The sequence below is a fragment of the Ixodes scapularis genome, unplaced genomic scaffold, assembly GCF_016920785.2.
Source record: "Ixodes scapularis isolate PalLabHiFi unplaced genomic scaffold, ASM1692078v2 PGA_scaffold5__190_contigs__length_132052651, whole genome shotgun sequence".
Lineage (NCBI taxonomy): Eukaryota > Metazoa > Arthropoda > Arachnida > Ixodida > Ixodidae > Ixodes > Ixodes scapularis.
In genome coordinates, this window is record NW_024609880.1 from 95,922,827 (window position 1) to 95,935,060 (window position 12,234).

Here is a 12,234-nt window from a genome sequence, read left to right on the forward strand (position 1 = left end):
TAGCGGAAAAAATCCCCCGCTAGATTTAGCGCGAAAAATTTTCCCGTTAAATATAGCGGAAAAAATTCCCCGCTAATTTTAGCAGAAAAAATTCCCAGCTAAATTTAGTGGGAAAGTTTTCCCCGCCAATTTTAGTGGAACATTTTCCCCGCTAAATCTAGCCAAACATTTTCCCTGCTAAATTTAGCGGAAAATTTTCCCCATAAATTTAGCGCAAACATTTCCCCGCTAAATCTAGCGGCAAAATTCCTCGCTAAATTTAGCGGGAAAAATTCTCCGCTAGATTTAGCAGAAAAATTTTCCCGCTAAATTTAGCGGAAACAATTCCGCGCAAAATTTAGCGGAAGAATTCCGCCGCTAAATTTCGTAGAAAAGTTTCCCTCCAAATCTAGCGTAAAAGATTCCCAAATAAATCTAGCGGAAAATGTAGTGGAATTTTTTTCCCCTAAGTTTAACGGAAAATTTTTTGTCCTTAAATGGCAGGCGAGCAGGAGAGGAGAAGGGGCCTAGCCGCCTCTCCGTGCCTTCCCCTCCTCTTCCTCAAAGCAGCGCTCTAATCCGGCGTTACAGGGAGTTGTAAACGGCTTTCATTTTTAGACACCGTGCTATAGCTGCTTATGGCTTTTCCTGTGGTTTCTTTAGCCGCCTATTGGTCTTTGTATGGTCCGCTATAGCACATTGTATAGTTCGTTTTATGGTTTTCTATACCCATCGTGCTACAGCCGCCTATGGTATTTGCTATGGTTCCTTTAGCCGACTATAGTTTTTTGTAAGATCTGCTATGGATATCTCAATGTCTTGCTTTATGAATATTTTTTATTTTATATTTGGCGTTGATTATGCAACTTTTATTATGCTGATGGAATTTGTATGTGTATATGTCGATGTATAAGCAATATATATGATTGCCATGCGTTTCTTGTTTCTCATATGCATAGTTTTGTTGTTTGTATGTACCCCACTCCTGCAGCGGGCCTGTTCAAGGCCTGCAGTATGTCTAAATAAAAAAGAAAATTACTACGACCGCTGCTTCGGTCCTTACCAAAGGCTTGCTGCAGCTCTTGCACTGCATGCAAACCGTGTCCGAGCTGTATAGGGTACCACTTCGCATCCGTCAACCTGACCGCCCGTCGCTAAACCTTTCGACTAGCATGTCACCCGCCGTGCCAGCAGTCTCCTGGCTGCTCCTGCTTGTGCTTTCCGGTGATGTCAGCCCGAATCCTGGACTACCCACGCGACCTGTATGTGCCCGCTGTGAGCGTGCTGTGTATGACCACGTTGCTGCGCTCCAGTGTGACCGGTCGAGTGAGGGGGTCTCCCTCGGCACGTATCGCCGACCTTCCGTGTCGTCCTCGCCTTGATTTTGCGCGCCGTGCCAACCCCCAGCATTTTATCACTCGCTATTCGCCGGAGATTGTCCGATCCCTACAGCGCCACCGGCAAGTCACCCAACCGGGAACCCTCCGAACTCCTGTTCCCCAGCGCTCGGCTCCTACCAGTCCTATGATCTGGTTCCCGAATACACGATATCCGGAACAAGATACCCGAACTACCGACGATGGCATCAATGCCCAACACGATCTTCGCCCTCTGGGAGACTTCGCTGGATGCATAAAATCATGACGGGCAACTTGACGCGATCGGCCAGTCTACTGCGTTCCGCAGGGATCACTCCACTTCCCGTGGTGGTGGTGTGTTCGCAGCGGTACCGAACTCGCTGTTGCGCTGCCGGTGCCAGGCGTTTGAAGTGGAAAGCCCGGAATCACTTTTCATTGAGGTCACCATCACGTACCAGATATCTAGTGGCCTGCACCTACTGCCCACCTTGCCGGCGTGCCAAATCCTTCAGGCTCCTACACCCGTCGACTGAACCTGTCATATTTTGCAAAGCACTTTCCGCAACGTTTACATTCTTGGAGACTCTAACGCTGAGATCGATTGGAGTGATTCCCACCCCAGACCCACAAGACCCTGTATCATACACTTTCCTTGAAACTATGGAGCCGTCTGGCTTTATTCAACTGTGCACCGAGCCTACCTACACCTCCCTGCTGGTGGAACTTCTTACCCCAATCTCTGCTTGATTTTGGACCCCACACTCGCACGGAGGTGCGCTCTCACAGCTGGACTAAGTTCGTCCGATCACATTGCCATTCACCTGACCCCGTCCGCAACCATCCCAACTCGCAGCCCCCATGCCAAGCTCGTTCATTCCTATAGGAATGTACAGTCTGGTCATCTACAGCTACTTGTTGCCATCACCCCGTAGGATATTGTGCTATCCGAGCCAAACATCAACAACATGTATGACCTCTTCTCCACTCTAATGTGCTCCCTGGCGTCCAACACTGCTACGGGTAAACGCCTCCATCACAAGTAGCACGCTCCGTGGATTACACCTGCAGGCCCAAAAACAAGCTGCTTTGCCGTTTCAAGAAGAGCCACTCCCGGGATGACACAACTGCTAAGGAACTGCCACGGGAGGTCAAGAAGCAAATTTGTACGGCCCATTGGTGCTTCGCTGAGGACATCGCCAGCAGAGCGGTTAAGGAGCCAAAGGTTCTCTGAGCTTACGTCAATTCCCAGCGAAAGCAGTCCAAGAGTCCTTCCTTTCTTCTCAGTGGTGATGCTATCTCTTCTCCGCTTCTCCTTACAGAATCATTTAGCCATGACTTCTCTTCGGCGTGGACCGCTACTCCTGACCCATCCTGTACCGTCTTCAGACCTGCAGACGACGATGTTTCGTACACGGTACCGCTCTCACCCAGGCTATCCACCGTGAAACTAACCGTTAACAATGTTCTAGAGGCTTTCTTTCTCACAAATGCATTCCAAAGTTCTCGTCCCGATGGCATCCCTTCTTTGATCCTCAAATATTCTTTTCCCTCCAAGGTTCACTTCGTCTGTCCTATGTCTAAAAAATTCTGTACTCCGGCATGACACCCTATGCGTGGAAAATTGCCTGCATCACACCGGCTCACAAGGGTCACGGTACCCGCGCAGACATGTCATCATATCGGCCCGTTGCCTCCACTTCAATTGTTTGTCGCACATTTGAGCGCGTCCTGAAAACAAAAGCTCCATGCCCATCTTGAGGAGCATGGACTGTTGTCCCCGGCCCAGCATGGTTCTCCCGACAACTGCAGTTGTCAGACTGCTCTCGGTGCCCTGGTTCATACAGTCACTGCCCACCTCGATCGGCGTATCCCAAGCGAACTCGTACAGCTTGACTTGTCACGTGCTTTCGACCGCCTGCCTGACGCCGCTTTGCTTGGTAGCATTGAGATCAAGAGCATCACAGGTGTTGTGCTTTGCTGTCTTGCATCTTTCATCAGCGACAGGACTCAACGCGTCATATGCCGTGGCGAAGTTTCTACGAGCACAGCCGTCCTAGCTGGGGTACCCTAGGGAAGTGTCCTCGGCCCAACAGATTTACAGCGGAGCTGTGCAAGACTAGTTTCCCTTTTTTCGTCTCCGTGGGCAAATAAATCTCGCGACAACCCTCTGGACAGCAACTGCCATCTTTAAGCGACGGCGGCACATAGTACAGCTCCGCTGCTCCTCCTTCTTCACTAGAGTGGAAAGGCTGAACGTTTTTACTATATATATCGACAGTATCACCCAAAGTGTCAGCTGCGTCCCGCTTCTGTATGCTGACGTCCTGACCTTACTTCAGCCCATCGCAACCCCGCTGGCTATGTCTCCGTCCAAGCCGACCTTGACATGTGACACCAATGGACCAAGCAGCACAACTTGTCCGTCAAATTCAGCGCTGAAAAGTCCTGTGCAATGACTTTTACTGGACTGTGCCGTCCCCTAGGAGCCACCCACACGTACTCTTGTAGACAGAAAAAAATCATCGTGTGTTTTCTGTGGCTGTGCTCGGTGTCACATTCGCTGCACGACAGTCGTTCGCAACCCACATTCACCGGACAGTCGCCAAGTCCCGCCACATGCTCGGATTTATTGCTCCCACCAACACTGGCATGCCACCAATGACTGGCAGCTCTACACCGCCCTAGTGCTACCCTGCCTAGAGTACTGCTCTGCCATCTGGTTGCCCCACTCCGCTGCTCTGCGACTCGCCTCGCAAGCATGCAGCGGCGTGCTGCCTACACATATTACAGTCGCTGCAAGCCTTCGGCTTTACGCCTTTCATATACACGCGCTACAACAAACGGCTTGCTGCGGTTTGCTTCATGGCAGCCCCTTGCATCGAGGGTGCAGGCAGCCACCATTCGCCTGCTTTGTCGACTCCTAGCTCCTGGTCACTAAGAACTAGTGCATGCTCCCCGCCTCAACAACCGCACAGCCCGCTTCCAGCCACTCCTCACCCGAGCAGCAAGACATGGTTCTTCGTGGTTGCTTCGTGCTGTAGTACTGTTGCGACAGCTGCCCCCCGAAGTCGCACAAACGCCTCCCCCCGATTTCCGCGACCTTGGACCTATACTGAAGGCCGTGCAGCACGTGTGGTGGATTCTGAAATTAGCCCCCCCTCCCCCTCTTTTTTCTCTTTTTTGTTGTTGTGTATTTTGTGGCTTTTTTTACTTTGAACTTTAGTTTTGCACGCCTGTGTGTGCAATATTGGGCACATGGTTGGGACCGCAAGCCTCCGTGGTATGGGAATCACCGCCTTTTGCGACCCTGTAAGCCTGGGTCAGACATGTACAAGTTACTCACAAAAGTAATTCAGATAAGTTACTAAGCATTGGGCTCAAAAGTAATTTGAGTAGAGTAGAAGTTACTCAAATGGAAAGTAATTGAGTAAATTACTAACTGCCGTAACAAAGAAGCGAATTACTTTTGAAGTTACTTTTATATTTTTTATAGTAACAAGGAAGTGTATAAATCTTTCGATTCGTTAGGGAATTTCTGCTGGCCATATATAAAGCGGCTTGTGTTTTCACATGGATGCTTTAATAGCTGGTTCTGATTCTGCGTGATTAATTTTTGTGCTTTTTGTTTTCTGGTCAGTGATGTACTTCGATGTATCATTTCTACTTTGGGGTTTAGCACTGCTTGAGCTTGATTTTGCAGAGTGTTTGCTTGTTAACAATGTTGCGTAAAGTACATATAAAATGTCCCTGAAGTAAAGTAAAAAGTCAATTAGGGGTTAGGTACTTCAAGTACAGTAAGTATACTCGGTGCAATGGACTTGAAGTAAAGTACTATATACAATATACTTTTAAAGTAAAGTTCAAATACTTCTTTCATGACGCTCTTTTCTACCCTATATTTCTTTTTACTTTGTTTTAACTTGTATGCATTGCTCCAGGGGTAATCAAAGGAGCATCAATTTTTCTCGGAAATGCGTCAAATATTGGATAAAGTCAAGTCGCCACAGATTAGTTTGTTTTACTCTCGCTGACGAACTATTTAACACAATACACTTATAAGGCACTTATTTCTATCGATCTTATAGCCGTCGTTACTTCACTCAGAGAAGATGACGTCTCGAAAGACGATAGCGCGTTTTCACATGACGATACGCCATTTTAGAGCGCAGCTCTTAGGGGCTCGTTCCCGGCTTGAGCGGCGTCGGCGACGCCGTCGCCGTCGGCGTAACCAAGGTCATCTCAAGGTCACTTGACCCCCAAGATTATCCCAAGGTCACGTGGCCCCTCCCCCAGGGTCACGTGGCTCCCCAAGTCACGTGACCCCCGATGACGTCATCAGTGACGTCACTGATGACGTCACCGGCATCCGCATCGTCAGCGTCATCATCACTGATGACGTCATCAGTGACGTCAGTGATGACGTCACAGGCATCCGCATCGTCATCGTCATCATCACTGATGACGTCACCGTCATCCGCATCGTCATTGTCATCATCACTGATGACGTCATCAGTGACGTCACTGATGACTTCACCGGCACCCACATCGTTATCGTCATTATCACTGATGATGTCACCGGCGTCCGCATCGTCATCGTCATCACCGCTGATGACGTCATCAGTGACGTCACTGATGACGTCACCGGCATTCCCATCGTCTTCGTCATCATCACTGATGACGTCACCGGCATCCGCATCGTCATTGTCATCATCACTGACGTCACTGATGACGTCACCGGCATCCGCATCGTTATCGTCATCATCACTGATGATGTCACCGGCATCCGCATCGTCATCGTCATCATCGCTGATGACGTCAGCAGTGACGTCACTGATGACGCCACCGGGATCTCCATCGTCATCGTCATCATCACTGATGACGTCACCGGCATCCGCATCGTCATTGTCATCATCCCTGATGACGTCATCAGTGACGTCACTGATGATGTCATGGGTATCCGCATCGTTATCGTTACTGATGACGTCTTCGGTATCGTCATCGTCACGTGACCCACCTAGGTCACGTGACCCCCACCCAAGGTCACTTGACCCCCCCAGTACCCTTCCCTCCTCCTCCTCAAGAGCTGCGCTCTAATTCGGCGTTACAGGGAGTTGTAAACGGCTTTCACTTTTTGTTTTCAAATTTGGGGAATGTACTTTGAAGTCGAGAATTTTACTTTAGAAATCACCAGCAAAAATACATTAGTAAAGTACAAGTACATGCTCTGAGAATGTATTTCAAGCAAAGTACACCTTTTCTAAACCTACTCGAAATAGTACATTAAGTACCATGTTCTTAAAAGTACTTCCCAACTGAGTTTTGTTTTTGTAAAGTCGTTAACGGAATTATCAAGCGTCTCAAGCGACCTTCGAATTTTTGAAGACCGGAATATCCCGAGTTTTGGGTGGAAAGGCAAAGCAAAGAGGTCACCTTTGCGTCGCACTTTAGCACGCGATCATTCAAGTACAGCACAGACAACGGGAGCACCAGATGAGCTCCAGAGCGGGTGCTGCATTTTGTGGTCTCCTTTGAGTGAGGCTTCAGTCTGTGCACCTCCTGTAGTGGGTGAGAGTTCCTACGTTGGGAAGGAGCAGGGACCAACCCTTTCTTTGAATGTGTCAGTCTCCTTAAGCTTCGGGACACAAAGAAATTCCAGCCTTTGGTGCTAATCCCACATTTTCTGGGCCTCACTTGCGACGTCTCTGTCCGCTCGCCGCGCCTCGTAGGAGAGTTATTGCAGTGGGGGGCTCGTGAAAATTTTAGTGGGTTTCAGAACCTCCAAATGATTCCTACCCGCCGCCCCCCGTGCCTGCGGCACATGCTTCTTCCTCTTCGTAAATATCAGCTGATGTTCCAAAAGTGGTAGGTTTGTTGACCAGCAAACATACCACTAAAATTCAAAATTAATTCGTAATTCGAGTAGAAGTTACTCGGAAAAAGTAACTAAACTACTAATTAGCGATATAAAAATTCAGTTGAAAGTTACTAAACTACTCAGAAAAGTAGTTGAACTACGGTAACTTACTAGAGTAGTTGAACTACAAACAAGTCAGGCCTGGATCAACACCTCCGAAGTGCGAATAAAGTATAATTATCTCCTCTCATGACGTCAAAATTGTAGTGCACAGGCTTTGATTACTCTACGCGATGCTAAGTCAACCCGGCGTGGTATTTCAGTGTTTTTTACAAAATTTGCAAGAATAAATATTCTTAGTGCAGTTTATCGACCCTCATTTTTGTTAATCACCGCTCCGCCCACTCATTCGTATCTTTGTACATGGCAATTGATCTTGCAGGAACTCTTCTGCCTGGAAGACCTGCCCGGTTTCACGGACATCAGCCCGTTTCAAGAGCTTTCAGAGTCATCGTTCAAGGAGTATTCCCCTAGTAGCAACACGGAGGGCGTCATTGCTGTTATGTATACATCTGGCTCGACTGGACCTCCAAAAGGCGTCGAGGCTTCGCACAAGGCTTACGTTTCTAGTTTTGAATCATTTGAGTAGGTATTTTATTACAACATTAGATACGTACTGTCGGCCCAGATGTATCCACAAACTGATCATAAGCCGGAACTTTATAGCTATCGAGCGTGGGTTTCTACGAAGCCATATTCCTAAGTAGCCAGTGAAAGGTGTTATAAATTAAGGGACACGATCTAAATTGAGTCTGGAAAATCCGAGCATGTGGACAGCGAGCTTACATTTTCATAAAAGGTGTGTTCTAGTATACGTTTAACCTCGTGAAATTTCAAGGCGAACCTTCCTTTGTGTAAAAAACAAATCGACGCTATTGGCATTTTCAACGGCGGATGCCGAAGCAGACAGCCGAGTGCAACCGACGGTCGTGCTCCTAGAGATACCTACGGATAGACATATAGTAACCAGAGGACAGAACTCGTTCAAAGGAGGGTGGTGCCGTCGTATCCTTGCTCTGTTTTTTTTGAAGATTGTATCAGAACCACAACGCTCGGTTAACTCGGTCTTCTGCGCCGGCGTACGCCGCTGAAAAACGTTACACCTTCAGATTCCAAAGAAAAAATGCAAAGTACGCTTATTACGTTATTGGCTGTGATTTTTATGGCAGCCAATAACTAGAAGTCCTGTGTATAACATCCCACGCTTGGTGTTGAAATTTCCAGTACTATACACACGCATACGCACACACACACGTATACACATACAAACACACAACAACAAAAAACTGCTGAATTTTGGGTGATTCTCAGGAGTGGGAACACGAGTCCATCTTCGCCGCTTCTTCCGTATAATTTATTTTGAATGTCCCAGTAAGAAGTATTCCAATAACTGGAGAGTGTTTTTCAGCCCGTTTGCTTGTTCTGTAAACCTTGGGTGATAAGTTGTTACACGTTATTTTAGTGCACCGTTTTCCTAGATTACTTTTCACTGCCTACGTTTTCGACCCGTAGTTTCGAAACGAAAAGCCAATGTACTGTGATTACATACGTTGTTTGTAAGCGCCGACCTAACTGTAACAGTAGTACAGAAGTTTCGATACTATGTCAATAAAAATTTTACGGAATTATCATGATGTAAAAAAAAAAAATGCTTCGTTTCTCGAACTGAACTTTTCCTCGGGGCTCTCATGAAGATAAGTGGCGTCAGTGTTTCTGTTGTGCCAGCTGTTGATGTTTGACTTTTTATTTTGATGCGGACGCCGGCCTACAGATCCCCAGATGGCGGCTTCGGACCCCTGTCAAGGTGCTCGCTATTTGATAGACGCTTAATGCGAAGAAGGCGCCATGTAACTCAGATTTCGGTTGCACGTCAGGAGAACTCCAGGTTCTCAAATGTATTTTCAGTCCTTCACTGGGACGTGCCAGATGCACTTCGGTGGTCTGACGTGTAAAACCCCCATGTTCGACTTTGGGGCTGTCACTGAAACAAACAAATGCGGGATATGATGCGCGTTGAAATTCATGTCTGGAATCCGAAAACACATTCTGAATCTTTTATGATCAGCACATGAGCAAAGCTTGCTCATGTACTGATGTATGTCAGTATATAAAAAAAAGCCTAAATTTTAACTGACCATGACTAATTCTCACCATTAAATTTTGACTATGCACAGGGAACGCCAACAAATTAGGCGCTGGAAGTAAAAGAGAAAAAACAACTATGTTTCTATTATTGAACGGTTTTTAGGATATGACATAACGATTGTTTTTGTCGTCTTCCACGTTCAGGTAAACATGTGGAGACGTTTTACGCCCACATATTGCCACGCGTGTGAGTATATACGTCCTTAAATAGGGTGACTAGTTCATTGGGCGTTGAAAGAAACACCTGGTGTTACATATGATATTCTAAGTGCGAGGTCAGAGGAGTAATATGACAACTGAATTAGCAGTCACAAAACAAACAAACTGAATGCAGAATTATCGTGGTACAAATGATAATAAAATATAAACAGCTCTTTCAGTGTAGTAACTCAACAGCTTGTTCTTGTCACTTTCAGTTCTCTGAAGTTGATGACTGAAGACGATGTCTTCTTGGCTTGGAGCCCTATCACTCACCTTTCTGGTTTTGCGGTGAACGTGTTTACAATGTGTATTGGCGCCACAACTATCTTCAGAGAACCTTATCTGCCTTATAAAGAATTTGTGAAGGACCTTGAAACATACAAAGTGAGTCTTTTGACTACGACGAGTGGGGCAGCGCTCGTGAATTGGGAAAGCTAGATTAAAATATGTCATTCAGAATGGAAGGCTCTTTGAAAGTCTTTATTGAAATACATTTCAATCCGTTAGGGGTTTAGCTTATGATCATCACGGTTATTTTATGTCAACTCAACATTTCTGTTTTGTCATGTTGCAAACAATGTGTGATACTTGGTTATCTGCATCCAGCCTTATTGGAAAAAGCTAAAAGCTGCTTCAACTTGATCAAAATACATTTCTTGATATCTAGTTATTTAGGAGTCTTTGAAAAAGTTTTCTAATTTATACTTTAGGTTTTAACGTCTTAGTAAACGGCAACTTGTAGTAAGCTTTATTGTGTAAGGGTGACGTTTTATTTGAAACACAGGTGTCCACTCTTTTCGGACTACCCACGAAGATGCAAGCTATCATTGAAGAAGTGAAGGCTACTGGAGCGAGCATGCCACAGATTAAGAAAGTACTCCTCGGAGGAAGCGCTATTCAGAAGTCGCTTTGCAAAGACATGTGCCAGGTGTTTGACATCGAAACGATGGCCAACATCTACGCGCTCACTGAAGCCTTTGGGCCCGTCTGTGGGACGGCTCCTGGACACGTGACGACGGATAACGTCGGCTTTCCGGTCGCTGGTTGCAAAGTGAAGGTGTGTGCAAACTCAGATTCTTATACCAAACTATTTATGGTCATCATAAAATTAGTCATAATAATAACGCAACATTTTCTCTGGACTGTTGTGCAAGAAAATGGCGTAGATTTTCAATACTTTTATTGAAGTGTCGGAATTGTTTCAATTTTTCTCTTTTTTTTTTTTACGAACGGTGCAGGAATAGAACTGCCTTTTTTCATCGTTATGGTTGTGTCTCGTTTTGTTCGTCAATGTTCTTGCCTTCGCGCGTTTGTCGTTGGCTTTCTCGCGTTTTATTCGACTGGGAGTGTGCAGATACGTATAATTTGCTTTTTCTTCAGTTCATAATGTATTTTTTCTTTAAGTACTGTTTCCTCAATTTTGTCATATGACGTTTTGTTTATGGCATCTTTTTTGGTATTTGTCTTATTTCTGCAGTGTACCTCCCTTGCTAGAATCTTTTTGCGATAATGCCAGTTATTCATAAATAAATAAAAAGTAAATTTAGGCCTCAAGTGCCATGGAAATTTAAGTGGACACGTTATTTCGATTATTCCTTGTCTGTCATTCAGATGAGGCTTCATTATTAGCATTTAGAAGGAAATAAAACCGGAGTGCGATGAGGACGCCGTGCACAAGTAGAGCGCTGTTTGTGATATTTATTTACGTTCCAGATTATGGATACTGCCAGCGGCCAAACTATGGCCGCGTTTGAGCATGGTGAAATTTGGGTCCATTGCATCACTGCTATGAAAGGCTACCGCGGGCGACCTGAAGACACAGCTGCTGTACTAACCGCCGACGGATGGCTTCGCACAGGTGTGTTAAAACCTGGGTCTTAGTTTCGCCGTTAGTTTTTTCCGACAACCGCTCCTCAGGTGAAGGTTTGTCTGGAAAACTTTGATCTTGGTAACTTTTTGAGGCTGATCTTTTATGTGGTGAGCTATGGGGCTAGTTTTTCTCTTTAAAGGGGCGATTCCGCTCAATTGCAGAAATTCAGGGATAATGTGTGATTTCACATTAAAACACTATAATAAAAGACACTACGTAATTTGCTTCGTGAAAAATTAGATATATGTTTTTTAATCTTACTTTGAACATGCTCAGAAATCGAAGCCGAAACTTCGATTCCGTCTGGCAACGCTGACCTCGGGCCGCCTAAAGCATGGCTATCACGTGGCACGAGATGTCACCTGATCCTCTACGCAACGACGGGCGAGATCGGGGCGACCCGGCGGACCACCATTGGGTCGGGCGTGTTCCAGGCGCAAGTGTCGTCTGCACCGCACTGCTCACCAGGTTTTGGTGTCTACAACATTCAACGACGCCTACATAACTGCGGCATGAGTCTGCGCTCGTAGCGTGAAAGAAAACTCCGAGAGGCAATAACAAACGGTGATACGACGACGGCGGTGACGTGGACAGCGCTGAGCACCGAGAGGAAACGTTGCGGACGTCAGCCGTTACGCTTACCCGGAGAAGGGAAAGCAAACAAAAAAGGGCAGTGGTGATGACGATTAGCTCAATGTTGGCTACGCCAATGCCGTAGCCTAACGATTTCGGCTACTCGGCGAGTTGCAAAGTTTGCAGGACTATTT

General features: G+C 46.3%; 1 protein-coding gene across 1 annotated transcript in view; it reads left to right on the plus strand.

The window, feature by feature from the left end:
* LOC8053518 (4-coumarate--CoA ligase) overlaps positions 1-12,234 on the plus strand; it is a 44,670-nt gene that overhangs the window by 20,557 nt on the left and 11,879 nt on the right. The window contains exons 6-9 of the mRNA XM_040220724.2: positions 7,552-7,836; positions 9,813-9,981; positions 10,382-10,654; positions 11,311-11,455. Coding sequence (XP_040076658.1) covers positions 7,552-7,836; positions 9,813-9,981; positions 10,382-10,654; positions 11,311-11,455 — 872 coding nt within the window. The remainder of the gene's footprint in view (positions 1-7,551; positions 7,837-9,812; positions 9,982-10,381; positions 10,655-11,310; positions 11,456-12,234) is intronic.